This window comes from Lonchura striata, chromosome 19 (genome assembly GCF_046129695.1).
Source record: "Lonchura striata isolate bLonStr1 chromosome 19, bLonStr1.mat, whole genome shotgun sequence".
NCBI lineage: Eukaryota > Metazoa > Chordata > Aves > Passeriformes > Estrildidae > Lonchura > Lonchura striata.
Window position 1 is genome coordinate 8,698,383 of NC_134621.1, and position 26,017 is coordinate 8,724,399.

At 39.8% G+C, this 26,017-nt stretch overlaps 1 protein-coding gene and 1 long non-coding RNA gene across 5 annotated transcripts in view; one reads left to right on the top strand and one right to left on the bottom strand.

The window, feature by feature from the left end:
- Positions 1 to 883: 883 nt before the first annotated feature.
- On the bottom strand, positions 884 to 2,197 carry LOC110474197 (uncharacterized). The gene is made up of 2 exons (XR_002466039.2): positions 1,677 to 2,197; positions 884 to 1,591 (listed from the first exon to the last, which is right to left on the bottom strand). It is a non-coding gene; the product is annotated as an uncharacterized LOC110474197 (long non-coding RNA).
- Positions 2,198 to 2,240: 43 nt separating this feature from the next.
- HELZ (helicase with zinc finger) overlaps positions 2,241 to 26,017 on the top strand; it is an 85,727-nt gene continuing 61,950 nt past the window's right edge. For 2 of the 4 annotated variants that reach the window (XM_021537158.3, XM_021537167.2), the window contains exons 1-4: positions 2,241 to 2,287; positions 19,302 to 19,529; positions 21,331 to 21,367; positions 24,699 to 24,823. In XM_021537158.3, the coding sequence (XP_021392833.1) occupies positions 19,320 to 19,529; positions 21,331 to 21,367; positions 24,699 to 24,823 (372 nt within the window). In that variant the 5' untranslated portion in view covers positions 2,241 to 2,287; positions 19,302 to 19,319. The remainder of the gene's footprint in view (positions 2,288 to 19,301; positions 19,530 to 21,330; positions 21,368 to 24,698; positions 24,824 to 26,017) is intronic. The other 2 variants (XM_077787388.1, XM_021537177.3) reach the window with 2 other exon arrangements.

Here is a 26,017-nt window from a genome sequence, read left to right on the forward strand (position 1 = left end):
CCCACAAAATAGACTAGAACCTCCTTCATATGGAGGCTGAAGGGGTTAAAGTAACAAGATCATTAAAAGCAGTGGGTGCAAGGGCATGTCTCCATGTTGTGTTTTACCCATTGGGTACCCATGGTCCTCCCCAGATCCTTTCTGGACTGTTCCTACAGGGCAGTTGCCACCTTTTCACAGCAGCCTGTGCCTCTTAGTATATCCAATCTGGAACTTTAAATCATCAGAGACAGAGAGTGATAAGAATGGGGTCTGTCACTGAACAGATCCTCCAATAACTCAGTCACTGCCACACAATTTTTTTTTCTTAGCACGTTATTAAAAAAATACTGTCAGAATGAATGTACTTAAAAAAAGCTTATGTGAAAAATAAACCAAACTAAATTTCTGTCTTCTCCAAATTGAACTTCAGAGGATATGTTTATATCTAAAAATATGCATACATTGATAATTCTATCTTCCACTGCTTTTTCTAATTATTTATTTTGAAGAAAAGTTTTCTAACAGAGAAAAAAGACCAGTAAGATAAAGCTCACTAGGAACCAAAGACAACTGGCCTCAAAAGTAAAAGGACTTACTCCATTTCCACAACCTGGACTGAATGACACAAAGTGAGTTGGATCCTAAACATGGTTTCAGCTTTCTTTGGTCCCTGTTCCTTGCACAGTGCTCACAGAAAGTACAAGTCCCAACACTAGGAAAGGTGTCAGGCTGGCAGCAGGGACAGCTATGGCCTATGGCAAGTTCCACAGGAGGGTTTTATCCTGAAATGGCATCTCCTGGGTTGAGGCTGGGACCACCCACACTCTCCTCAGTGACAGCACAACTGCACTCCCAGCTAGTTATGAAGCTGAATTAAAAAGTAGACTGTTTTAAGACTGGGTGGAAAATGCAAAGGATTTATTTAGATTTATTTCCTCCTATATTTACATTGTTGCAAGGAGCTCTCTCTTTATAAATGCATTACTGATGAATATTGAAAACCTTCTTGGGCACAAGTATTTTCTTGCAGTGGCAATGCATCAGAGGCTTGGCTGGTGGTTATTCTTCAAAGAGTTACGAGGCTTTAGATGTAAATTTAAATATAAATGTAAATACATTTTACAGCAAGATCCAATACTAAAATGATCTGGATATTTTTGCAATTAAAGGGGAAGGAAAAGTTTTTAAAAACCACTGAAATACTGTATTGGTGATAAATTTTCCTAAGATCCTGAAATGAGCTGCTTTTCCCCAATTTCTTGTCCACTTTGCCCTAAAGCACAACAGCCTATGCAGAGTACAGGGCACCCATTCACAGCAGCTAAGTCGGTAACGCCTTGAAAAAGCCAGTTTGCAAAACAGCGTAGGTATTAAGTACTGATTGCCAAAGAGTCTGAAAACACAGCTAACAGGGAAGATTACTCCATGAAAATAAAACTGTTATGCAAAGCAATTTCTGGGATTCATGAGCAGCCAGCAACGCGTTTACCAGCAGTCCTTCAGCAGGGCTGATGGGTTTGGAAAACACGGCGACAGCGGGAGCTGCTCCAGCACCTGCGGCAGCCGCGGCACCCGCACCGGCCTCCTCACGTTTCTTTGACGGAAGGAACTTTAAAAACCCACAGGAAAATAATAATAAAAAACCCCAAACCAAACCGGCCAAAAAAAAAAAAAAAAAAAAAAATCCAACTTACGCAGTAGAAAAACCATGAGAAGAAGTACTTTCCAGGCTTTTTTCACGGGTGGGCTCCGTGCTGGGCTCTGGCCGGCCCCCCCGGCTGCCGGTACCGGCCCCGCCAGCGACCCTCGGGCTCCGCGGCTGCGCTCCGAGCCCAGGGAAGGGAAGGGGAAGAACAGAGAGAAAAAATAAAGTAAACACGGAAAACCCCCCGAAATCGCCGGTTTCTAGCGTGGGCGGAGCGGAGGTGGCCCCGAATACTGTTCCGTGAGGGGACCCCGGGCTGCGCTTCAGCGGCCGCCGGGCTGAGGGGACAGCGGGTCCCGGTCCTCATCCTCATCCCCTGTGCCGGACCGCGACCCTGTCCCCATCGCCGTTCCGTCCGGGTCCCCACCCGGGCCCCGGTCCTCATCCTCATCCCCTGTGCCGGACCGCGACCCTGTCCCCATCGCCGTTCCGTCCGGGTCCCCACCCGGGCCCCATTGCTGGCCCAGTCCCCGCGCTCCCGTCCCGTCCCCTCGCACCGCCGCCCTCCGCCTTCCGGGCCGCGGGGAGGGCCGGCCTTTCCCACAATGCTTTGTGGGACGTTGACAAGTGGATCCAAGATGGCGTAGAAAGTAATGACAGGTAAGTCGGGACTTCCCCGACCGCCCCCGCGGGCACCGAGCGCGGCCCGCTCCGGCCGCCGCGGCCCCGCCGCGCCCTCGGGGGAGCCGCGGGGCGCCGCGGCCGGCGGGCCGGGCGGAGCGGGCCGCGGGGGCCGCGCGGTGCCGGCGGGAGCGGGCCCTGTGTCCGCGGAGGGCCTGCGGCGGCCGCCGCTCGCGGGCTGTTTGCGGGGCGCTCGGCCGGACCCCGGCGCCGCCGCGCTCCCCGGGGCCGCGGGCGGCCGGAGCGGCCCCGCGCCCGGCCGGGCCCGGGGGCCGGGCCGCAGGGCCGGGGATGCTTCGCGCGAGCCGGGGGTGCTCCGGGGGGGATGCAGGGGGGCGGGAGGCAGCTTTGTTTTTGTACCGGGCGGGGCGGGAGGGGATGGGAGAGACGGCCAGAAAATAACAATGGTGAAATAGACGTGGAAAAAAAAAAAAAAAATGGGGTAGGTAGGGTTTGTGGAGCGATGGAAAAATAAATGGGAAGAATTTAACAGCTGTTGTAAAATTACCCCCTCGGAGCGGTTGAAGGGTGGGCAGATGAGCTTATGTTTTTGTTTTCTGCAGGAGGCTTTGGCAGGGAGAGTGAAGTGAAGTTGGGAGGTTTAACACAGGTCTTGAGAGAAGCTTTTGTACTGTGGATCAGCTCTGAAACTGAAAACAGGAGAGTTTCTACTGCACATTGCAACACAGCCCTTCCAGCAGACACTTATATATGTATTTTTAGGGCACATCTCCAGTCAGGAGAAGGATCTGTGTTACCCTTCCTGCGGTGGTACTTGTCCTGTTGTTAAAGGGAGTGCAGTTGTTTTGGCTTCAGCACTTTGTTAGGCAATTGTTGTTCGATTAGGGTAACATGATTAAACATATCACTGATGGAAATTAAGAAATAACTGCTGAGAAACAGTTGCAGGGCTGCTTCCCAGTTAATGACAAAATGAGTAAGAGTTAACAAGGTAATAGAATTTTTGCATTATTAAAGGTAAAGCGAGCTTGAGAGGAAGTTTTAAAATAACACATTTCAATTTTCATTGTAAAAACAAAATAATTCAGTTGTGAGACAGAAAAATATGCTGAAAATGGATATCCCCATTGACAGATTAAGTGTATCACCATGGCTGGTCCTGTTGGGATGGTTTGGATTGTTGACATCATCTGATGATGTTGTTCTTAATAATTAGTGTAATTGAAGCAAGGCAAAGGATAAAATACACCACCTGTCATTCTTTATATGAGAAAAGGCATGTTCCTTTATAGAAAATAAAAAAATATGATAGTGATACTTGGCAAGTTTGCATTATTTTCTAAGGCTGATAGGTAGATCAGGGTGACTTTAAATAATGTATGTTAAATTGGTTTGATTCAGTACTTTTGAACCATAGCAGATAGTAAATGAAAACTCTTTTTTTTTTTTTTTTTTTTTTGTTTTCTTTTAAATGGCAAAGCTTTTGTGATGGGGACAAACTGGGAGTGCTGGGCAGGTCTGTAGGGAGGAGCTGATTTTGAACATTCAGTTCAAACTTTGAAGAGGGGAAAGTTTACAAGGGGCCACCACATTCCCTCCACCTCCTTGTGGTACAAACCCAGTAAATCAGACTTTGGTAGGTTTGGCTTTTACAGCACTGAAACTGTAAGTGGCAGAAGCTGAGTTAAGCTTTTTTTTTTTTGTTGAACTTTAATTAGCAGAGCAGTTTTTCTTTATTGGTAAGTGAAGGAACATTTTATGTGTTATTACTGATAAATTGAGTTCTCTTTGTAATTTGTTCTGAAAGCAGAAATTACTTCTTTATTTTTCCTAGTTGAAATGACATTTCCTTTATCACTCTTCACCTCTGTGATTTTTTTGGACTTAAGAATTGTATAGTGTGTATTTTCCCTCTTTTAATTCATACAGGCACTGTGCCTTTTTAGGTGAGCCAGATGAATTTTTCTGTGGTAGAGGCTTGTTTAAGTCATGGCTTAAAGACTTGAAAGGTTGTAATAGCGGATTTTGTTGGGGTTTTTTTGTCTATTTTGGGATTTTTTTGTTTGCTTGTTTGGGGGCTTATTTTTACCTCTTCCTATCAGATTAAAACTTAAAGGGAAATGTGGAAGCAGCATCTTATTCTCTAATTTGTCCCAGTTCTGCTTCTTGATGTGTCATGGAGGATCCTTTTGTAAAATCTCACTGGTTTCAGAGAAGTTCCTCCTGGGCTTTGGGATCAGTGTGAATAGATCTGGCTGTAGAAGAAGGGCTGTGGTTTGGACAGAACTTCTGCTCAAAACCTGGATTTGTAGAGAAATTCTCATCTCCAAAGATGTAAGTCACAGTGTCTGGAAAGCTTGAAGAGGGGATATTCCTGGGTGGGTAAGGTACAGGTCTAGTGCTTGAGGGATGTGGAGAGCCTGATGCAATCAGTTCACCTGTTTGTGCCTCCTTTTGGAGGAATTTAAAATAGGGATAGTGAATCTTACTGACTTGTGAGGAGTCCTGATGCCTGTGGATGAAAGAGCCTGTGTAGGAGCTGGGCAATAATATTAATGCTGTTTTCCAACTCTGTTAATTTCATAGGCTGATGAAATATTTTCTCCATTGTTGGTAATTATTTTTTTTAGTAAAATCCCCTTTGCATTTGTAGCTGCATATCCTTTCTGACTTTCAGTGTATTGGTATGTTTTTATTTTTATTTGTTATTTACTACCATCTTATATTTGCTACTGAACATTATTCTTGGTGTTTTCATTTTAGTAGTGGCAGAAACAATTGCTGGAGCAATTCAGGTTATTAAAGCCCTTGAATCTCTCACCTCACTGGCGTCCCCCTCCTGAGGTCAGTGGGACCTCACAGGTCTGGTAGCAGGAGTGAAATCTAAATTAAAAAAGTCTTTGGTATTAATTTAAATCCATCCCCTGTGCACAACCTGAGTAACTGGGGAAAGCTGTGGGAGCTGGCTTGGAGCAGGAGAAGGGAGGGTGGTGTGCCACTGCTCCAGCTCAGGGATGGAGTGCTTGGACAGCTGGAATTCCCCTGCCTGGGGGCTCAGCAGGCCAAGAATCCCAGCGAGCCTCAGTCCTGTCCTGACGTTTCTCCTGGCATTGCTGAAGCTTTCTTCCTGGAAGGAAGCAGATCCCCAGTGTTCCTTTCTGTGCAACGCTGCCAGTGGTTCATCATGGCGGGGAAAATTCCAAATTTTGTAATCCCAACCCTCTCCTGCTCGTATTGCAGCTGTTGAATCCGTTCTCACTTCTTTTGCTGAGATGCTGTGGCAAAATCTCATTTTCACTATAAGGTACATCTATTTTTCCACCATAAATGGAAGGATTGTGAGTTAGATTTTCAGAACAAACAAAACCTTCCTTTTTCATTCTTGTTTGTCTTGCTGACTCTTCCGTGGCCTTTGGCAGCAAGGCAGCACTTGTGTTTATATGTATCAATGACATATATTTAAGGACATGGTACTTTATGTGTTGTATTTCTTCCTCCCTTTAGTGCAAACTTCTGTGGTTGCCATTCTTTTTCAACAAGGAAGAGAGAATGTTGTAAAAGAGGCTGGTTTTTCAAAAGTATCCACACACCATTGGTATGAAATGAAAAAGAAATCGGAAGGAATGCTTGGTCTTCTCTTGGTCTTCTGCAGATACTGATTGGGAAAATAAACATTTGTTTTCCCCAGATGTTTTGGGGTGGGAGAAAATAACTAAACTTCATAGACAAGGAAATTTGGAGTCTGCAAGGTCAGAGGCTGCTCCACAGGAACAGGTCAGCTTCTGGGGATTGCATTATGGTGACACTGATATGTGACTCAGGTTCCTTATTCCAAAACAGTCTTGCTTACTGAGCTTTTTTGTTCACACAAATGTTTACAACATGGGGCTTCCAACAGAAACAATCCCTCATGTCTGAGAAACACAGAAAAGTGAATATTACTGTAGAAAAAGAAGGGATTGGGAATTGAAGCAGGGAGATTGTAATTACCCAATCTGTTTTTCTGTTGCATTTCTATTGCACTGCCAGTTGAAGTTAAAGGATACTTAATGGGGCTATAATGGAATACCCAAATATTCCTCCATAATTTTATATGCAAATTCACTCATTGTTGTAAATTAGAAATGGACTGGTTATTTATCCAGTCTTTTCTCAAAGTCCTCCATAATACCAAATTACAGCCTTATTACAGGAAAGCCAGATAAGAAATGATAGATTTCAATCTTTTTCTCCTTAAATGTAATTTTACTACTCTGAGAGAGTCCGTTTCATGACTACAAAGTTTGGTGACTGTGGCCGCATCCTATTTCCAAATGAATACAAACTGTGAGATTTTCTGAGTGTCATGGAGTCTTTGTCAGATGTTAGAAGGCTTGAACTGTAGCAGGTAGGTAATTTAGAATTAATAGCACTGAACTACACAGGTTTTCAAGAAGCAGTGGGTACACAGTGCTGCTGAGCTGGTAGCAAGAAGTTTTGTAAGTGATGTTATGTAGAGATATATTTTGGAGATGTGACTGGGAGCTGTTTTACCATTTCTTGCTGTTAGTCCTGGGAAATATCACTTGCATGAAGAATGCTGTGTCTGAGGTGAAAGTTTTGTATCTTTGGCTTATGTATGGTTTGGAGAAATAAGTTGCATGCTCCTGTTTGTAAGCAGTAGTAAGGCTAGTGATTCTTGGAGCTGTAATGATGAAGTATTGGAAGAAAAAGGACAGTAGGTTTGTGTTTGGTATGAAATTTTGAATGTTGCAGCGGCAGGAAGTGAAGGATAGAAATGTGAGCACTGTGTGGACTCGTCTGAGCTGGTTTTATGGTAGTTAGTGTAAGTGTTACTTAGAAATGATCTTTCAGTCTGTGAATTTCACAGTCTGGGTTTTTTCCCCCCATAGTTATATATAGCAAAAATACTGTATTCATCAAAACACTTAAAATTATGGTGCTTAAATATGCTTAAAAGGTCTTTCATAGCCCTTCAGACCCCACTGGCAAGAGGGAAGTCTGTAACATGAGCTGTTTTCGAGAATCTTGGTTGTTAGTAATGCGGCACAAGTGTTTAATTTGCTGGAAAATGTTTAGTGGTTCAGCAAACCAAGAAGGTAACAAATCTTTGTGGACATCATAAATGGAGAATGCCACAAATGAAAAGCATAGTGGTTTTGGCACCACCTAAAATAACACTTCTTCCCTATGTTTTTTTTCACTTAATATAAGGTAATCTCTATTTTTTTTAAAGCGAGAATTTAATTTTATCCTGGGGTAATTTTGGGAGGACAGGGATGGGCAGTTGGCCTCTGTTCCCAAGTAATGTTCTTTCATGGGTCTCAACTAAATTCCCCTTCGGCTGGGATTCCCAAATAGTGTTGGACCAGCCACAATAGCTGCCTTGCATCTACTCCTCTGCTATCTTGGGAGCCAGAATTTGTTGGCTATCTCTCATTATCTACATGGGGAGGTCTTTAAGGGGAATGTTTTTTGCAAACTTTGGAATCTGTGCTAAGGCAGTGCTTTGGGTCTTTTATTCCAGTGATGTTTTTGATTATAGTTGTTTGTGCGAATGGTTTTGAGGTAACTGTGCTCTGGCCATATCTTGAGACACTCACACATTTGGAATGGACATTTGTTTTGTCGTTTGAACTGACTGATATTACTTGGCTGTAGCTTTGTTTATATTTGTTTGGCTGGGCTAGACACCACTCCTCTGCTTCCCAAGTTTTGTCAGGATTATGCTGTTAACCACAGCAGGGTCGTTGCTCATTCCTGCTGATGCAGTTCTTTAAGTGGGGTTTCAAATACGTGACTGAATCACTAATGTTCGTTTCAAAAGGAATGAGGAGGGCGAGTTCTGTTGGGAAATGTGTTCTGGGTACACGTCGTGGTGTTGCTTGTAGGGTTTGCTGTGAGGGGAGAACTTGGGAATCCATATTCTATTCTTGCAAGAGTCTAAAAATTGAACCTCTTGGTGCTGCCATGGTCAGGTATTTGAGGAGAGGAAACAGGGATGGTATAAAAGCATTATCCATACGCAGAAAGGTTAATGTAATTAAAATACAGAGTGACAAGACAAGTCCCCAAACTAGGCTTAGCTATATTATGCTGAACTGTTTGAAGCACGATCATGTAAAAATGAATCTCAAAGATTATTTACAACAAAGATAGCAGTTTTTAGTGGTGGAGGGTTAGTTACTGCTTTGAACTTTCAAAACTGTGCACAAAAATACCATGTACAGTTACATAATAGGCATGGTTTGGGGAAAGATGTGTTTGGAGGATCTGTGGGTGGCATGATGGTGTTATTAAATCTGTTACGGTAGGACCCTTTTGTGCTAAGCACTGTGTAAATGCATAACAAAAAACTCAGTCACAGTATTATTCACTACTATAATAAATTAAAGTTCATTATAAAGCTGCAATGAAGGCTGAGGTATATTGAAAGAATTTTTTTCTGTTTTATGCCACAGTGTTCTGGCTGATTCCTGTGCTCAGTTTGTGACCTGTGCAATGTACCTGATAATCAGCATGAAGATTTTTTGCAATCTTTTTGCATCTTGAATGGATTGAAAGAGTGATTCATATATTGCATCTCAAACAGCAAATAAACTTGGGGCTTTTATTTTTTCCCAATTTATCCAACTGTAAAACTGTGATACCTGTAGCATCTGCATTTGCCCTAGGGATCAAAGCTGTATTTTCAGCTAGATTTGCTCCCAGGAGGTGCTCCCAGTATCTGGTCATGTCAGGGGTGGGGAAAGTTCTTGTGTGAAAGTTTGACATTTGAGGGAAGACTGTTTCAGCATTGCTACAATATCCTGTTTAGAAGAGAAAATGTGGATTGAGCCACTGAGTTTTGGAGTTGCTGGGGGTGGGGAAGAGTTTGCATAGGGTTTTTGAAATGGGAATATGCTGTGATAAATAATTTCCTAGTTTAAAAACACTTTTATTTCTGAAATCCAAATACAGCTGTATTAGATGAAGCTGTGAATTGAACATGAGACTGAGAGGAACTGCTAATTTTGATTCTGCCTTGGAGACTGAATAAATTGGTGAATTTGGCAAATCAACTATGGTCAAGTGCTCTCTGCAGACAGTGCTGCATGAGTGACAGGTTCAATGAGCACTGGAAAATGTTGTGCTTTTCCATTTAAACTTCTGAAATGTATTTGTAAATCTAGTGATATGTGTTCTGTGTTGGAATGATGCTTGGGAATCTTCTATGACTCCTCTTTGTATTCCTTGGGAACACAGTTTGGCACTTGCTTGGCATTTTGAAAATGAGGTGACACATGTTTAGTCACATCGATACAGATGTGACTATATCATAGAGCAGGCATTTCTCAGAGAGGACTTCTGGCACTACTGTATGACTCAGTGGAGAATAATATTAGGAATTGCAGGACTGGGTAAGTCCTTAAGATGGGTAGTGTTCATTTTTTGGTCAAAATTATTGCTATACACTAGTGCAGAGACAGGAACAAAGCTATGTTCTGATATTCAAGTGCTGAGAAGAGAGGTTCTGACACAAGTAAGGCATAGTTTGGAAAGCTGTGGATCATGGTGTTTAAACCAGCTTTTAGAATATAGATATTGTTCTGTAAATCTGAGTTTGAGGTTTGAGTCCTGTAGTTTGGTGCTGCTGCATGGAGAGCTGCCTGGTTGTGCAGTGCTGATTCTTCCCTTTGTTTTTCTCTGGCAAATTTCATTAAGAGAAGCAAAGATTAAATTACTTTTCTAATGCATTTTTTTAAAGTAAGTAATTGGTGATGTTGTTATGGGGATAAAATGGTAACCATGGGACAATATTTCAATTAAAATGCCCTCATCTTGGGTAAGTGTGAGAAACTCTATTCTTAAAAATCAGTGTGAACATAGAGGTATATGGAGTTTAAATTCCTTGTTAACCAGTTATTATGAAAGATTGTTTACGTAAAGATTTTCTATGAAGGAGCCAAAAACTTTAGGTGGGGCAGAAGCACCACCTATTATTATATTACCTTATGCTCACTATGACATACTCCTCATTTCACTTGGTTATTGTTTGCCAGATTTTAATTATTTGGGTTGAAATTTCCCATGGTAGATGTCTTTCACAGTCGGACTTTTTAGGTGCTGTCGAGGAGAGAAAGGTTCTGCCAACACAATTCCATCTTTTCTAGAAATTGGGCAAAATACTTCCTTGTGTTCATGATAAATTAGAAAAGAAATAATCTAGTGACCTATAGTGCTGTTTTGTGCAAAGTTGAGATCTGTTATTGTATAATGTTTCTGCCAAGGATGTGCTTCTGATAAACCTTGTGAAAATCTTCTCAGTGCTGGTCAAATCAGCATTAAGTACAAATGTAAAAGATAATCCCTGCAGTGAATATGCTTCAGCCTCAGCTAAACAGGATTTCTCTGTAATTTGAAGGCTGGGGCTCCTGCATTCCTCCCTGGTGTGATTTTGGATAAAAAATGTGAGTGGAGAAAATTCCCTTTCTGTTCTCCTGATACCAAGTTCCTCTTTCCTCCCAGCTCTACCTTCCTGCTCAGAGGAAGCAGCACTGGATTAAAACAGAAGGTGCAAAATGCAGATTTTTGCAGAATTATGTACAATAAATGTAGAGATGGGGGTGGTTGAATGAGGAGAAGGGGACTGAAAAATATTAGTATTCGAAAGAAATAGAAGGGAGGCTGTGCAGTGTGGGAATATATGATTTATTTCATAATGATAATACAGTTGTTTGTTGGAATACAGTTTTGCTATCTGCATGAATTAAGAAGTGTGTCTGAAACGGAGTAGGGAATAGCAAAAAAGGAGAAGGCAAATCCACTTAATCCCCATCTTTGCTACACATAATTTTCTGTACTTCTAGTGAATTTTCCTGTGTTGTAATGTAGAGAAATGCTGGATACTCCTAAGTCACTGTGCAGACACCAGGTGCTGTGTGTTGGTCATGTAAAAGGGCTGTACAGTACAGGCAGAATATAGTGGGGAGAAATCACTTCTAGATCTCTTAATGTGAGTATGAGAAGCTTATAGAAACTTTTGCCTTGTGTGTTCTTATTTTAATGATCTGTAAAATGGGAATATTGTCAGAATGATAAAGATACTTTCTTAATTCTTGTAAAGTGTGCAGTTGCAGTATTGTAGGCATTATTGAAAAGTTAATGAAAACATTCAAATGCTGTCTTTAGAATAAGATTTGAGTAGCATGCAGTATATAAAGCCACCATCCCTGTGCTGAAGTATTTCACTGGATGTCCATTAGGCAGCAGCCTCCCTTCTGCCCACTCATTCTGCCAGGTAGCCCTTGGAAAATGTGCCCTGAGACTAATACAGTTAAAGGCAATATCATAATAATGTGGGCACACAGAAGGCCAGCATAAGCTTGCACAGATGCTTTTGTCCTCACACAACCTCAGAGTATTGAACTTTACAACCCAGTATTTGTTCTGTGAAGTTAATGAATGCAATATGTGTGTGTATATTTGCTTTGTTTAAACAGGAACCTTGTATCTGTTGGCTGTGAATGGCTTTCAGGCAGCACCAGCACATGTCACTTAGATGCTGTGCTTTGCCTTGCCAGGTATTTTGCTTAGTTTCATCAGGACAGGTGATGTTTTCAGACAGCTGTGTGAAAAAGGATCTTTTTAAAGGCAGGATGTGAAGGTATTAGGGATGTGGTGGATGGGGAGGTTGCAAGTGCTGAGTCCATGAGTTATTTCCAGATTTTGAGCCAAAGATAGCCAGTGTCCATGTCTGAGTGAGTGTTGCTGCTGCTGGCTGCACAGATTGTCCTTTTGCTGCTATTTCCAAAATGAAAATAAAAGAGATTAGTAAAATGTTAATAATCACTTATTAGTCTGTACTGAAGTCATAACTAGCATGCAAAAAAATGTAACTTGTTACTATCTGTGATGTCAGTAAAGTGGTTTAAAGCCTGCAGAGGATCCAAATGCAGAAGGCATTTGCTCTTAATCTCAATTGCCTGTGTCATTATGTGAATGATAAACCACCCACAGGCTCTTGTTCCTTTCCCAAGAAATGTGGTTGTTTTTCTATACTTTAAATTTATGGGATCAGACTCAAAGTTTCAGTTATGTGGCCAGAGATCACTTGCCCTCCTCAGTTATGGTGTTGTCTCTGATTTTTCAATGTGGAAAGATAGTCTAAGCATATAATGGTCAGGGGCATCATCAACCTCTTCTTTCCCCTTTTTCCCTTCCCCAAACAGGCATATCATGTTCCTCAGAGGCCTTGGAACAGGATTCTTGCTGCTGTTACACTATAGAATAAAACCTTGAGATGTGCTTGTCTCATTCTGTATGCTCCATTTCAGATTTAACATCATTTTTGGAATTGAAAGTAGGGTCATTTTGCCTGGAGTTGTACAACATTAGCCAAAGTAATTCAGTTACTTCAGAAAACTGATTAGATTGTCCTCTCTCAAGGGTGGAGGCTTTTGTATTTGTTCTGTAAGGTGTGCAGTGCATTTCTGAGAACTCCTTAACTACTATTACAGACTTCAGCCATAATTGCAATAAATGAATGCATGAGATCTCTGCTGTTATATTTTTCTTAAAAGAAAAAAAAGCCAAAAGCACCTTTCATATAATTCTTTCTTTTACACCCTGTGTATGAAAGATGCATCATCCTTTTCATCTCTGTTACGTAGGTACAGTGCACTGTCATTATCTACTCTCATTTTATGAAAGGATTTTTTTAGACTGGGATTATTTATGATGTGTATGTCAAGAAACTAGGAAAGTACTTTTTTTTTTTCTGTATGTCTCTGTAAATCATTTCTGTATTTTGTGCAGCTCTATTTTATTCCATCCTGAAGGCTTGAATAAAGGGGTTTGGATTTTTTTTTTTTTTTTTTTTTTTGTCTCAAGGCAAAGATTAGGTTATTTTAATACAATGGGTAAGGAAAACAAATGGATATTTGATTTTATTTTATTTATCTAAAGGTATTTTAGTGCTATTTGGTAATAATACAAAACCAATTGACATGTACAGATGCAGGCATGCCTTAAGATGATTTCTAACTGTAATGTTGGCATGTCCACAATAGCTAACTTTTTTAGTGTGTCATATTCAATATAATAATTCAGATTAAACCCTGGGTCTTTTCATACCTTTATAAACTAAAGTATCTTGTCACTTTTTTCTTGATAATTTTGAGTGAGAGGGAAACTATTAATCACAGGGATTGTAGTCATACCAACTTTGTGACTTCCCAAATATTACTTGGATATATTATGGAAATAACTAATTTTTGATGTCTAAATTGCTTACATCTCAGTTTACCAGTAACAACTTTGAGAAAGGGATGGGATGTGCAATGCTTGGGTCTGTAGTCTAAAAACACCTGGAGGTTTTTGGATGGATGCTGGAGCAGTTAAACTGATGAATACAGCCTATGGTATTGACTGTTATGGACAAGAAAAATAAATAAGACTTTTCTTTCACTGGTGAGTGATACTTTGCTGCAGCTCTTGGTGGTAAATGGCAGCACGTGGCAGTAATTGATGGGGTAACTGATGTCTTGGTATCAATAAGAGGCTGAGTTATAACTTAACCTTTCCCTGGGTCTGTTATCTGTCTTGTTACACATTTTTCATGAAAACTGCAGCATCCTGAAGACCCTTCAGACTACTGGGAAATTCAGTTCCAATTGACTTGAAGCTCAGAAGTTACTGAGGAAGGACAGAACAACCAGCTCGTAAATAAATCTAGCAGGTCTCTTCTTGCTCGTAAAAGGAATTGCTGGGAAGTTCTGATAAACCAGCTGTCTTTTCTTGAGTATTGCCTGAATTTATTGCATGTTTAAAACTTCTCTCCAGTTTGGTGGCCAGCCTTTCCAGTCTGTGAGATGGGCTGGGCAATCCCAAAGGACTGGGAAACAGAATGCTTGCATTTCTGTAGAGAGGGGCAGGATGAGTGGAATTCCTTCCCTGCTCGCTCTCAGAGCCTGCGCCAGCCTGACCACAATGGGCAATGGAAGGGCAAATCCATCTCCTGCTTTCCCTTCCCGCAGGACAGCAGGCTGCTAGCAGGAGGACATGGCTGAATGGCCTTGGCAAAGAATATTTTGTGCTTATTTCCCTCAGCAGTACTGTTTGAAGGGTTATGGATTGTAATGGAAGGCAGCTGGAGAGGCTCTTCCCCTGCACGTTCCCCATGGCAATGGGTCTCATTCATTTGCTTCACTCTGCGATTCCCAGGATGTGGCTCTTGAAGTCAATTCAATTGACAGTGAATCCCTACTAGTCTCACTGTAGGACTGCAAGTTGAACATCATTGCTTTAGCATAAATCTTTACAAGAGATGTTAATGTTTAGTTAAAATATGCAAATATTTACTGACTTGTCTACTGTTTGTCAGCTTGGCATGCGAGACCTTGGATCTGATCCTTCTGTCTTGGCAGACATTGGGAATTTTGCCAGTAACATTAATAGGAACAGCATTGTGCCCTCTAATCTGTTTGTTTATGAAGTACAGCGAGAGTTATCTGGCTAGATGCTTTACAGTGAATTGAAAAAGCATCTGTTTGAAATTTTTTTAGGAACTGTCACATGCTTTAACTTATTATCTTAGTGTATGGACCCTTTTATTGCATGAAACACATCAGTAAGATGTGGAGCATGGAAGTGCACAGTCATGAGTTAAACTGCCATGAAACTCTGGATTTTAGTTCATGATGTTCTCTCCTCCTACATGGATTTTAATTTGAAGTTGGACTCATCAGACTGTGGAGTAGTTCTTCAGAGCCTCCTGTGCACCAAGCAGGCGTAGTGTTTACTTGGAAATAAATGACTGTGTGGATCACGTTGTTTATCACTCTTCCTCCTCAAGCTGTCCCTTCTGCCTTTCCCAGCCCCCTCTGCAGCTCTGGAGGGGAAACATACAGCTTTATTTGGAGTCTGGATTTTAGTTCCTTATTTCATGTTTGTTTACAAACCTTCTTTGGCAAGAAGGTGGAGTACTCATTAGGAATATTGAGCCTGAAAATCATTAGTTGTAGGGGAAAAAAAAATTGCTATGGTTAGTTGTAAAAGACACTAAAGTTTAAGTCACACCAGTTGGAACTAACCAAGTCTTTGAAATAATATTTTGTGGAAGATAAGCAGAGTTCAACTTGACTTTCAATGAAATGCAAGTTCATTAAGCTCCCTTCTACTTAAGGACAGAAGTTTGTTTGAGGTATGAAGTATGATTATATGTTTTTATATATAATTTCTTCGGTATGTCCACCTATTTTAGATATGCAGCTTTAGATCGTGGGAATATGCTTCTTTACTGGTTCTTCAATATTTTGAAGATGTATTAAGCTTCACTAGAGGATAAGTTATTTCTCAGAATTGAATTTAGAAGTCTTTTGGCATGTGGTTTTCCATGTCTCTTTGAGAAAATGAATAATCCTGATGTTTGTTCTGTGTTAGTATTTTAATTTCAGTTTTGCAGACAGAAGTGGAGCTCCTAAGTAATTTGCTCAGTTTTGCAAAGAGAGTTGGGAATATAGCACAGACCTTGTGACACTTCAGCTTTCAGTTCTAATTTGTAATAAATTCTACTCTTAGAAATTCCAATTTTATGCCTGAAATCTTGAAAATAAAAATCTGTAGAACTGAAAATAAATTTATTTTAAAAAGCGTTTTCACTCCTAGGCTGTTAATAATTCTGTGAATACTTTAAGTTTGGAAAAGACCTCGAGCATTGAGTCCAGCCTTTGACCAAATGCCACTGTGGCAACTAAACTATATTGTGAAGTGCACTTGTATTTTGAGCACTTCCAGGGGTGGTGACTCCATCACTTCCCTTGGCAGCCCATTCCAATACTTAACCACTCTTCCAGTGAAGAAATTTTTCCTCATATCCAACCTAAACCTCTCTTGCTGCAGCTTGAGGCCATTTTCAACTTGTCCTGTCCCTTGCTCCCAGGGAGCAGAGCCCGACCCCCATCTGGCCACAGCCTCTTTTCAGACAATTGTAGGATTGAGGAGGTCCCCCTGAGCCTCCTTTTCTCCAGGCTGAGCCCCAGCAGCTCCCTCAGCTGCTCCTGCTCACACTGCTGCTCCAGCCCCTTCCCCAGCTCTGTTCCCCTCTTTGGCCCCAGTGCCCTTCTTGTAGGGAGGAGCCCAGAACTGGCCACTGGACTTGAGGTGAGGCATCAGCAGTGCCCAGCAGAGGGGAACAATCACATTCCTGGTCCTGCTGGGACTTAGGAACTGCTCTGAATGATTTTAAATGGAGATAAGTCAGGTACTTCAACAGACTACATTTTAAGGAATGAGAGGTTTAGGTTGGATATGAGGAAAAATTTCTTAATTTGAAGAGTGATTAAGCATTGGAATGGGCTGCCCAGGGAAGTGATGGAGTCACCGTCCCTGGAAGTGCTCAAAATATAAGTGCACTTCACAATATAGTTTAGTTGGCACAGTGGCATTTGGTTGTAATTCACGTACACAAGTGTCAGTTGCTGATTTAGGGTACCAAAACTAGGAAAAAAAGGTTTCTAAAGTCAGCAGAAGAAGTCAGGTGTCTCCAAGGAACAGTCTAGAGCACTTGGATTTGAGTCTGGAGTAGATGGCACAAATACCTAATAAATGTGCATGTTTGAGTCTGCATGTATGGCTACAGATGGGACTGAAATGAAATCTGAGAGCCTGAGTGCATAATTTTCCATATATTGTCCACATACTGGTTTTGTTTGTTATAACTCGATTTTTTCCCAAACAAATTACGCTGCAGTGGCTCCTTATCTGTCATTGTGTTCCATGCACTGTGATTTTGGTGGATTTTTACACTCTGAAATACTATTGGTGTGACTCAGTTTAGCCAGTTATCCAGGAGCGTAGTCCTTAGTGCTCTTGTTTCCACCTAATTCACAGGATTTAGCTCAGTTTAGCTTCAGGCCTGTCCTCTGAAGTGCTCTGCAGTCTTCAAATTGACCAGAGAAATTGTGTGGGCACTGCTTGGTGTGTAAAATCCAGCTTCTCAAACAGCTGAGTTCTGTATTTCTCCAACCAGTCAGCATAAGGCAATTGATAAAGAACTTCTTTGTCTTTTACGTGGTGCCATGATGGAGGAGAAGGGTTTCAAATCTGTCAGCTGTGCTGGCCAGGTCACTTAGGATGGGATCTGTGTTTAATCAGTCTTTGGGAATAAACACACAGAAGCTCTGCTCAGCCTTTTGGTCAAAGGAATTCTGGTTATATGTCAGCCAGGAAGTGAGGAAATCAAAAGTACAGCAGAGTTCATGGAGTCCTCTATTTTCAATCCCTTAGGAGGAAAACAGAATGTACATGAGAAAAACATCAATTAACTATTGTGTCACTGTGGAAGCAGATCCTAGATTTGTGAAATACACAGTGGCCTAAAATGGTAGTCAAGTGGAAACCAGTGCAATCTGTAGTTGTATCTAGAAAAGACCCTTGCATACACAGCTTAAGAATACCTAACATTTATGTAATTGAAAATACATGTGAAGTGATCCAGCAGAATCTTTAATTGAATTACCTCATGAATGAATTTACTCATATGTATGAGGAAATGCAAAACCTACTTGCCTGTTCCTATTGTTTGAAAATGCAGACTTATTTTTAGCAGAAAAAGAAATATCTGGATGAATGAGGTAATATTTTGCAAGGCTATTATTAAGGAAGAGGAACACGTCGCAGATTTGTACCAGGATTAACTGCAAAATATTCATGCTTGTGTTCCTTCATTTTAAATAAAATTTTTTTTTGTTCTAAATGAGAAACTTTCTTAGTAGTGTTTTAAAAGGGAAGCTGGTTTAAGTCTTGAAAAATCAATATTCCTTTATGTAATTATTTTGATACTGAATGGAAATTTAAGAATAGAGGAGAACACATAGAACACTGTGTTGTACAATATACAAAAAGACTTGTTTACATTTCTTCTGAATGTTGGCTTAGGCATGTGTTAATGGGAAAAGTGCGATAATGGATTATTTTTCATATGAGGAAAATGCATTTATTTAACGCTAAATTCTTGAAGTTACTTTGCCTTTGGTTGAAAATCGTAAAATACCAAGTATAAAGAAAGCTCTTAACAGTTAATTTTATAAAGTGGACTAAAAGTAGTTATTTGAGACAATTGTAATGTCTAAGCATGAATACTGACAATATTCTGCTTGCTAAAAGCAAAAATGAGAACTCTTTATTTTTCTTTCAGTTATCAGAACCCATTTCTGTGAAGTCAGCTTTAATGTTCAATGTCTCTAGATATGTGTATAATGTATTTAAATATGTCAATGATGGGAGAATGTGGACAGGGATTATAGAAGTGCTTTGCTCTTCTGCTGACAGTTCAGATGTGGATAACCATTTGTCTTAGTTTATTGGCAGATAATGTCTCTGTGTGGACAGAATTATTTTAATAACTGTCTCAATCCCCCCCAAATATATTTACTTTAACATTATTTAAGAAGTTCTGCACAAAGGTGTTGGTGTGGCTGGGGTATCTAGACTTTCTCAGCAATAAACGTAGCTAAATAAGCAGAAGGAAGATACAAGTGATTGGTTTGCTGTTGACCCCCTGGTCTTTCCTGTCCTTCCCTGTCCATCCTTGCTGTGCTTCACCAAGAGGAAACATCCCCTCCTCCCAAGTATAGGTGAGAAATGCTTGGAAGAGAAGGTGTTGTGCAGGCTGCAGGCTCAGAGACAGCACTTAGGGGATGAGTTGTGTTCCTTCCAAAGCAAAGGTCGTGTTGCCATTAAAGCCCAAAAGCCTCTGCTTAAAATCAGCCATGCTGACTTTAAAATTTGAAACCCCTACTTACATTCTTAAAATCAGTCATGGGCTTTAAGTACTTTCTTGAATTAAAATCAAAATCGAGAGCTGGGAGCGATGGAGAAGAGCCTGGGAAGCAATCAGTTAGTGAGAAGCTTGGTGTAGGAAATGTGAGTGGCACAGCACGAGGGGGATGTGACACAGCACCTTGAGACGGGAATGGAAGTTGGTTGGCAACTTGTCAGTGCCATTCCACAGCTAACCAACGTTTTATCGTCCCCTCTGCCCCCGCTCTAGGATTTCTGTCCCTGAGTCATGGCAGACAGAAGACCAGAGAAGGCATGTGAACAAGCATGTGAATCCCTTAAGCAGCAGGATTATGAAGTGGCAGTGAAGCATTGCACAGAGGCTCTCCTTTCCCTCAGCCAGTACCCCCCAGCTCACCTCCCGGAGCCCTGCCAGGCAGAACTCGACCGCATCAAAATCGAGACTCTTCTGTATAGAATTGCTTCCTTTTTACAACTTGTGAGTGTGACTCTTTATAGTATCTAGTGAACTGGAAAGAAAAGTCAAATATCTTGTATTGTCAAGATTTAAATACCACTCAGAATTTTTGGCATGTTGCTCTGCCCACAGAATCCCTCTTGCTATAGCATCTGTGAGGCTTCTGTCTTGTAGCTCTCCCTGATACATTTACTTTTCAGGATTTGAACCTCTTGGTTTGGGTCTCAATCACAGTTTTCAAAACAAATAAGGAAAAATAGTGTAAACATTTAAAATATGCATATTCCAGGAAGGCAAAATAGGGGTTAAGGTACATATGCTGAATTACATACCAGATTACCTTATCTTTTAGGACCATCAAATTAAAGCTTCTGCAAATAAAAACACTCAAAAAACAAAGTTCAGAAATACCAGAATCTAGGTAGCTGGTTCATACCTGCTTTAGCTCCATTTGCATGGGCCTAAAATTAGTCTTTTTATGTTTAATCCCAGTTTTCCAAGGCTAGGCTAGAGCATATCTGGTGAAAAATGTAGCTTTTAGACTCTGACAAATACTTAGTGGAAAGGTGAAAACGAGTCTTGTAAAGGTCTGTAAATGCAAAGCAAGAGGCATAACCCTGAATTAGAGGTGACCCCATTGCCAAATTTTTGTCCTTCCTTTAAAGCATCAGAGCTACAGTTTCTTAAAGGAAAGGACATTTCAGTGCTTGAGAATAAACCTACAACCTGCTTTTTCCTACCTTTCTGAAATGCTATTAGAGATTTACAGCAGCCTTGTCCACTCCAAATCTTCATGTATTGAGTAGGAGCAGTTTCATCCCAGGTGGAAAAAGTTTGGCCAAGTCACAAGACCTTGCTGGGCAGCTTTAGGATAAGTCTTGCCCATCTGATTAAAGGAGTGTTTTTAAGCATTCTTTAAATAAATAGCTGGATTGCACTATACAGTGTGCAAAACAAGAACTGGGAAACCTCTTCAATGAAGACGTGACCTAATTTATGGCTCCTCAGGGGAAGAGATTCACAAATAAGTGAGGCTGGATTTTCTAATAGAAGTTGTGTTACCACAGACTTGACCCCTCAAAATTATTTCTGTAAACTAATAAGCAGATTGGTGCTTGGATTATTTAATAAATTTCTGACACTCTTTGCAAATCCTCTGAGGCACCTATCTGGATGTTCATCATAGTGATACTATTGCAGTGAGTGTGCAGGGACTTTGGAAAAACCAAAACCTTCCTATTAAAGACTTGAATTATATAGATATGTAAAGTCTTAAAAGAGGAAAATAATCAAAAATTTCCTTCTTGTTTTACAAAAAAAAAAAAAAATCTTTAAAATCACTATTGAAAAAGAAGAATAAAATAATATCTTAAAATTTGAACATTACTGTATTAGTGCAAGATTAAAAACCAGTGTCTAGAAAGTCAAGTTTTATATTTTTTCCTAGGTGTTGGGAGCCACCCAAAAACATTTAACACACACATACACACACACACACACACACACACACACACACACACACACACACACCTTTGCCCATTCAGGCTCCACTTTTAAAATGTCCATGTGCTGAGAATTTGAGGGAAAAAAAAAAATCAACATTTTAACTGAGAATTTGAGAAAAAGACACAAATTAGTCTTAATTCTAAGAATTAATTATATTATAATTGACATATAACTTATGTTCTTTACATGTACCACCCAGGAAAAGACAAGGTAATGGTTTCTAAAAAGTTTTAAAAAAACTTGTAATTCAAGCATGTAGTTGTTTATGCTAACTGCAATAATGCTATTTTTAAACTTTTCATGTTTTACCTTTCAGAAAAAGTATGGGCAAGCAGATGAAGACTGTAGGCATGGTATGCTTATTTCTTTTTTTTATTACATAGTGTTATGAATTGCAGTCAGTTGTCTGAATTTTTAAAACTGATGCCCAGATTTGTTAGTTTGCTAACAGTGTTTTTTCCCTATTTAAAATTATGTATCTGCTTTATAATACTTTTTCTGCCATTTCCCCCCTCCCTTTTTTTTTTTTCCCTTAAAGAGAGATCTCACTGTTTTTCAGCTCTTACTCAAATACCAGGACTCAAATACATGTCTTTGGCTCAGTGGTGCTATTTGGCTAATAGTTATTTTAATGCTCAAATGTAGGAAGAGTTGATAATGTCAGGATTCTCACAAAGACACAAAGACAGTTGATTGTTCCGCCTTTCTTCCCAGGGACATGGTGGATATTTTGGTTTGCATTTGGGACTTAGTTCAGAGAAAATCAAGATGATGCACATTTGTTAAAACTTCCAAATGTGCCTATGTCACATCGAGCTTTTCATGTGTCACTGCCTTGTTCAGTTTGGGTATTTTTGAAGGAATTTCAAAAATTCCTAATCCTCTGTTGTTCATTTATAATGCAAATTATTCAGAATTCACTGAGAACTCACTGGGTTTGCAGGGTGTTGGAATAGAGTTTATCAGTTAGATTTGGAAAGAAAAACCTTTTGGTTTTAATTCTTTAACTACTCCTAAATGTTAAAGGAAAATTTTTCAGGTGACAGTTTTGTTACACAGAGTGTGATCTACTCTTCTGACACTCCTATGCTAGCAATGATAGTCTTCAAATTGTTTCTTTCTGGGTTTGTGGATTTTATATTGTTTTGGGGGTTTTTTTAATGTGCTTTTCTTCACTGATAGTCAAATCATGGTTCAGGGAATTTGTGGGGCTCGGCAGCCTGCTTGTGATGGTCCATAAAAATGGACTAAGAAAAATAAACTTGCTTTCTGTAGGTGTAAAATAAAAGTTTAATACCTTAAAAAAAGTCCAATTGTCACTTAATCAGTATCATTCTTGAAATAGCCTGAAATTAAAAAAAAATTCTTTTACCTTATTGATATATGCTGTAAGGGTGTAATATTCTAACTTCAGAGTTGTCTTTCATGATGGCAAAGAAAAGTGAGAGACATAAGGAAAGCTGAATGATGGTTAAAGGGGGTGGGAGGAAGAATGTTTTTAATGAACAGTGTTCTCATCAATGAGCTCTGATGGGTTTCTCATAGGGGACAGGGGTGACTTTCATCTGTGGAACTTTTTCTTGGTGTGTGTCTCAGTTGTCAGTATCTCAAAGGAGCTGTCATGGTAACTGCTTGTCATCTCTCACTGGACAGGCATAGAAGTGGGTGGAATAGGACCTATGGTGTCTGTCTTCTTTTTTAAAATTAAGTAGAAAAAACAGTCCTTAAATGTATATTAGTTAACAAAGAAATAGCATCCAGATTTATGTTAATTTACTTCATTCATGCCGGCATATTCTGCACATATTATTTCCCAGATCGAAAACTGAGGACAGTTTTGAACTTAGTAATACCATATTTATGTATGTATATAAAAGTGTTGTGTATGTGTTTACATATATATATGTATATATATAAATACATACCATATTTTTAGGCATAGATGAATGAATGATTTGGTTGTGGTTCTCCAGGATGTGTGGTTATCAATTGTAGCCCAGCACCTGACATTTAGAGTATCTGCATTTGTAATCCCAAAAAGTCTTAGTTTTGATTTTATGTTTGAGTTATTGTTGGAAAGAAAATACCTTAGCATGTACTTGACAGGCTTTTTATAATGGGCAAAGCTTTATTCAAGCTGCTGTTCTGCCTTTTTACAAGACTTGACATGTTGCACAGCTATGATGGTTTTATTTGAACGTGAATGATCAGTGTATTCTGGAATAGCTGGAGAAATACAGTGTTCTTTATAGCTCTTTACATGTTCTTCTATATGCTGCTTGTAGTGTTACAGGGAATGATGATAACTTAAAATCTGTTTAATTACTCCACAAATCTTTCCCAGGAGATAGTGCTTAATGGGTTGCAACTTTTTATGTGCAACTGTATGTTTTAGCTTGGTGATATTATGCAAATAATGATATGAAATATAATAATTTGAGATTTCTGTGTTATATTTTTGTATCTATGGAATATATTAATTGGAGATTTAATATTTGAGATTAAAATAGCAAGCTGTCAGACATGTTAAAGCTATTTTTGGTGCTGCTTCTTCTGATTTGGGAAGTAAGTTCTATTTTTGGCAATGTGGTCTGTACTATCAGAGTGGTGAATTCAGACTAATCTTTGAGGGACTTTATGAAAATGGATTTAGTTACCATTGCAGTTTGAAGAGATGCCTGGTTGTTTTTATTTAAATGTTTTGTGGGGCTATTTATTGAGTCTTTCATGCGATTTCTGTTAATGTCTGTTGAGTGAGGAGTTTTGATTTATTATTCTAAAATGTAATCCTGAAGTTGTGGTGAATGTGAGATTCCTGTTAGCACTGAGAGGGGCTGTTTGCATCTGCATGAGTAGCAGTATAAACACAGATGTTGATGTTGCTTGCAATAACAGTTATTCCATAATTCCTTAATTTTAAACAACTGTCCAGCCTTCTTTTCAATCTACACGCTTAGCTTGCTAAGCTTTTTAGTCACTCTGGCTTTTCGTTTTCTGGACAGGTAACACATGTAATTAAGTGTTGTTGCAGCTTGTCTGAAGCACGTCTGTATGGTGAAATAAATCCTGTCCCTGCTGGAAGTGTTCAGAAAGTGTCTGTTTGGCACTGCTCGCTGCTGATCCGTGCTAGGAAGCATTCAGAAAGTTTTCTGTTACAGGGAGCCTGTAAATTTCTGGGCTCAGACAATCGTCCCTATATGCCACACTTTGCAGCATAAGTGAATAAAAGCCCTTTTAGAGGAGCAGGAATTGCCCATGAGGAGGTTGGCTATTTTTGGAAACGACAGGGCATGTGTTTTGTGAGCATGAATGGATCTTCCTGAGCATGTTTGTGTTACTGAGAGGTTGTTGGTTGCTATTTCTTTTTTATCCTTTCTGTGAGAGGAGGTCCTTTGTGTCTGTGTCAGATATTTGAATTTACCCTTCCCATATTTAATTTATGTCTATTTTAGCATGTAAACATGACAATCTTTTTTGAGCTCATGTGCAACATTTATGAGCTGGTGGGAGACAAGTTTCAAGTTAATATTAGACAACAGCACATGATATTTAATTTACATCCAACAAGCTGTGGATTTGACCTGAGCTTCAGACTTTGTTTTCTTGTTAAGGGTGAAGGAAAACTGTATGTTTGACTTAAATGGGTGGTGTGCTGAAGGTAATAGTGACTGATTTGTGTTGCAGTGCTGGGAGAGGGGCTGGCCAAGGGCGATGGATCTCTCCGGGCAGTGCTCTGCTGCATGCATCTCAAAGGGAAGCTGCAAATTGTGTCTAATGTTCTTTCCAAATCACTGATGGGGGAATCACTGGTAAGTGGGTTTGCTGCAATCTACATTGTTTAAAGAAAGAGTTTTTTATTTCCTTCTTCTAAAAAAGCTGTTTAATAACAAACTTCCAAACATATGGTTCACTGGCAGCTTGCAACAAAAATGATTTGTGTGGAAAAGATAAATATATGGGCACACATATATCATCAGGATGCCAGGTTGTTGCATAACCAGTGTTTCAGAGTTGTTGTGATTTTGAAAAGTTTTTTCATTGCTGGCCCTGAATCCTCAGGGAATGTAAAATAAATTTGCATATTTGTGTGACTTACAAGAATTATCTAAATCTTAAAATTTTCCTTGCTTATTTTGAATTATACTTGACCCCATTTTGTTTGGACTTCAGGAATTCTATCCATTAAAGCAGAAAAAATATTGATTGGACTTTTAAATAACTGGCCCCTGATAAGGTGTAAGACAGCATAAAAAGCTTTTGAGGACAAGAAAAAAAGCTTTGCATTTCAAGATGAAGATAAAGGTTTGAGTTCAAAGCTTCTATTTTACCCTTGAACTGTTAAAACTTGTAAAGATGCTTTTAACCCCAGACATGTAAGTAACTTCAGGCTTTTATGTGACTACTTATATGGGGAAATTAGGGGCATATGTAAGCCTCTAAAGAAGTGTCCTTTTAATTTATGTAGTCTGGATTAAATAGCCAGTTCATCAGCATGAACTGCTGGTCTTAATACACCCAGAAACATGGTCATAGCTTAGTCAGACTGAGGGGACTGTGTGACATCAGAAACTTGCAGGATAACCTCTTACCTTGAGATTGGATCCTGCTTAGCTGAATCAGTAGGTTGTTTTTGAGAGTTCTGTTTGCCTGTCTGGGCTGTATCCTGAATTCCCTTCCCCCCCGGCCATTGGCTATTTTTACATAAAAAGAGGTTTTTTCTTTGTTTAGCTGTTTTCTCATGAAAAAAAGTTTCATTGAAAAATTCCTGGTGAGGTTGAAGGAAGCTTGCCTTCAGGAAAAATTAGTAAAATAGTCTTATTGCAGGGAATGTGGAGTGCCCTTGTTTTGAGCTGTTGTTGTGCAAATAAAGGTACCTTTGTATAGAGTTCCAGAGTGTCATCCCAAAGCAGGGTTTGAGAGGTTTTTACAAGCTTTAGGTTGTTAGACACAGTTGTTTTCAGTAGGAATATTAAAATCAGCAGCTGATTTACTGACTGTGCCAT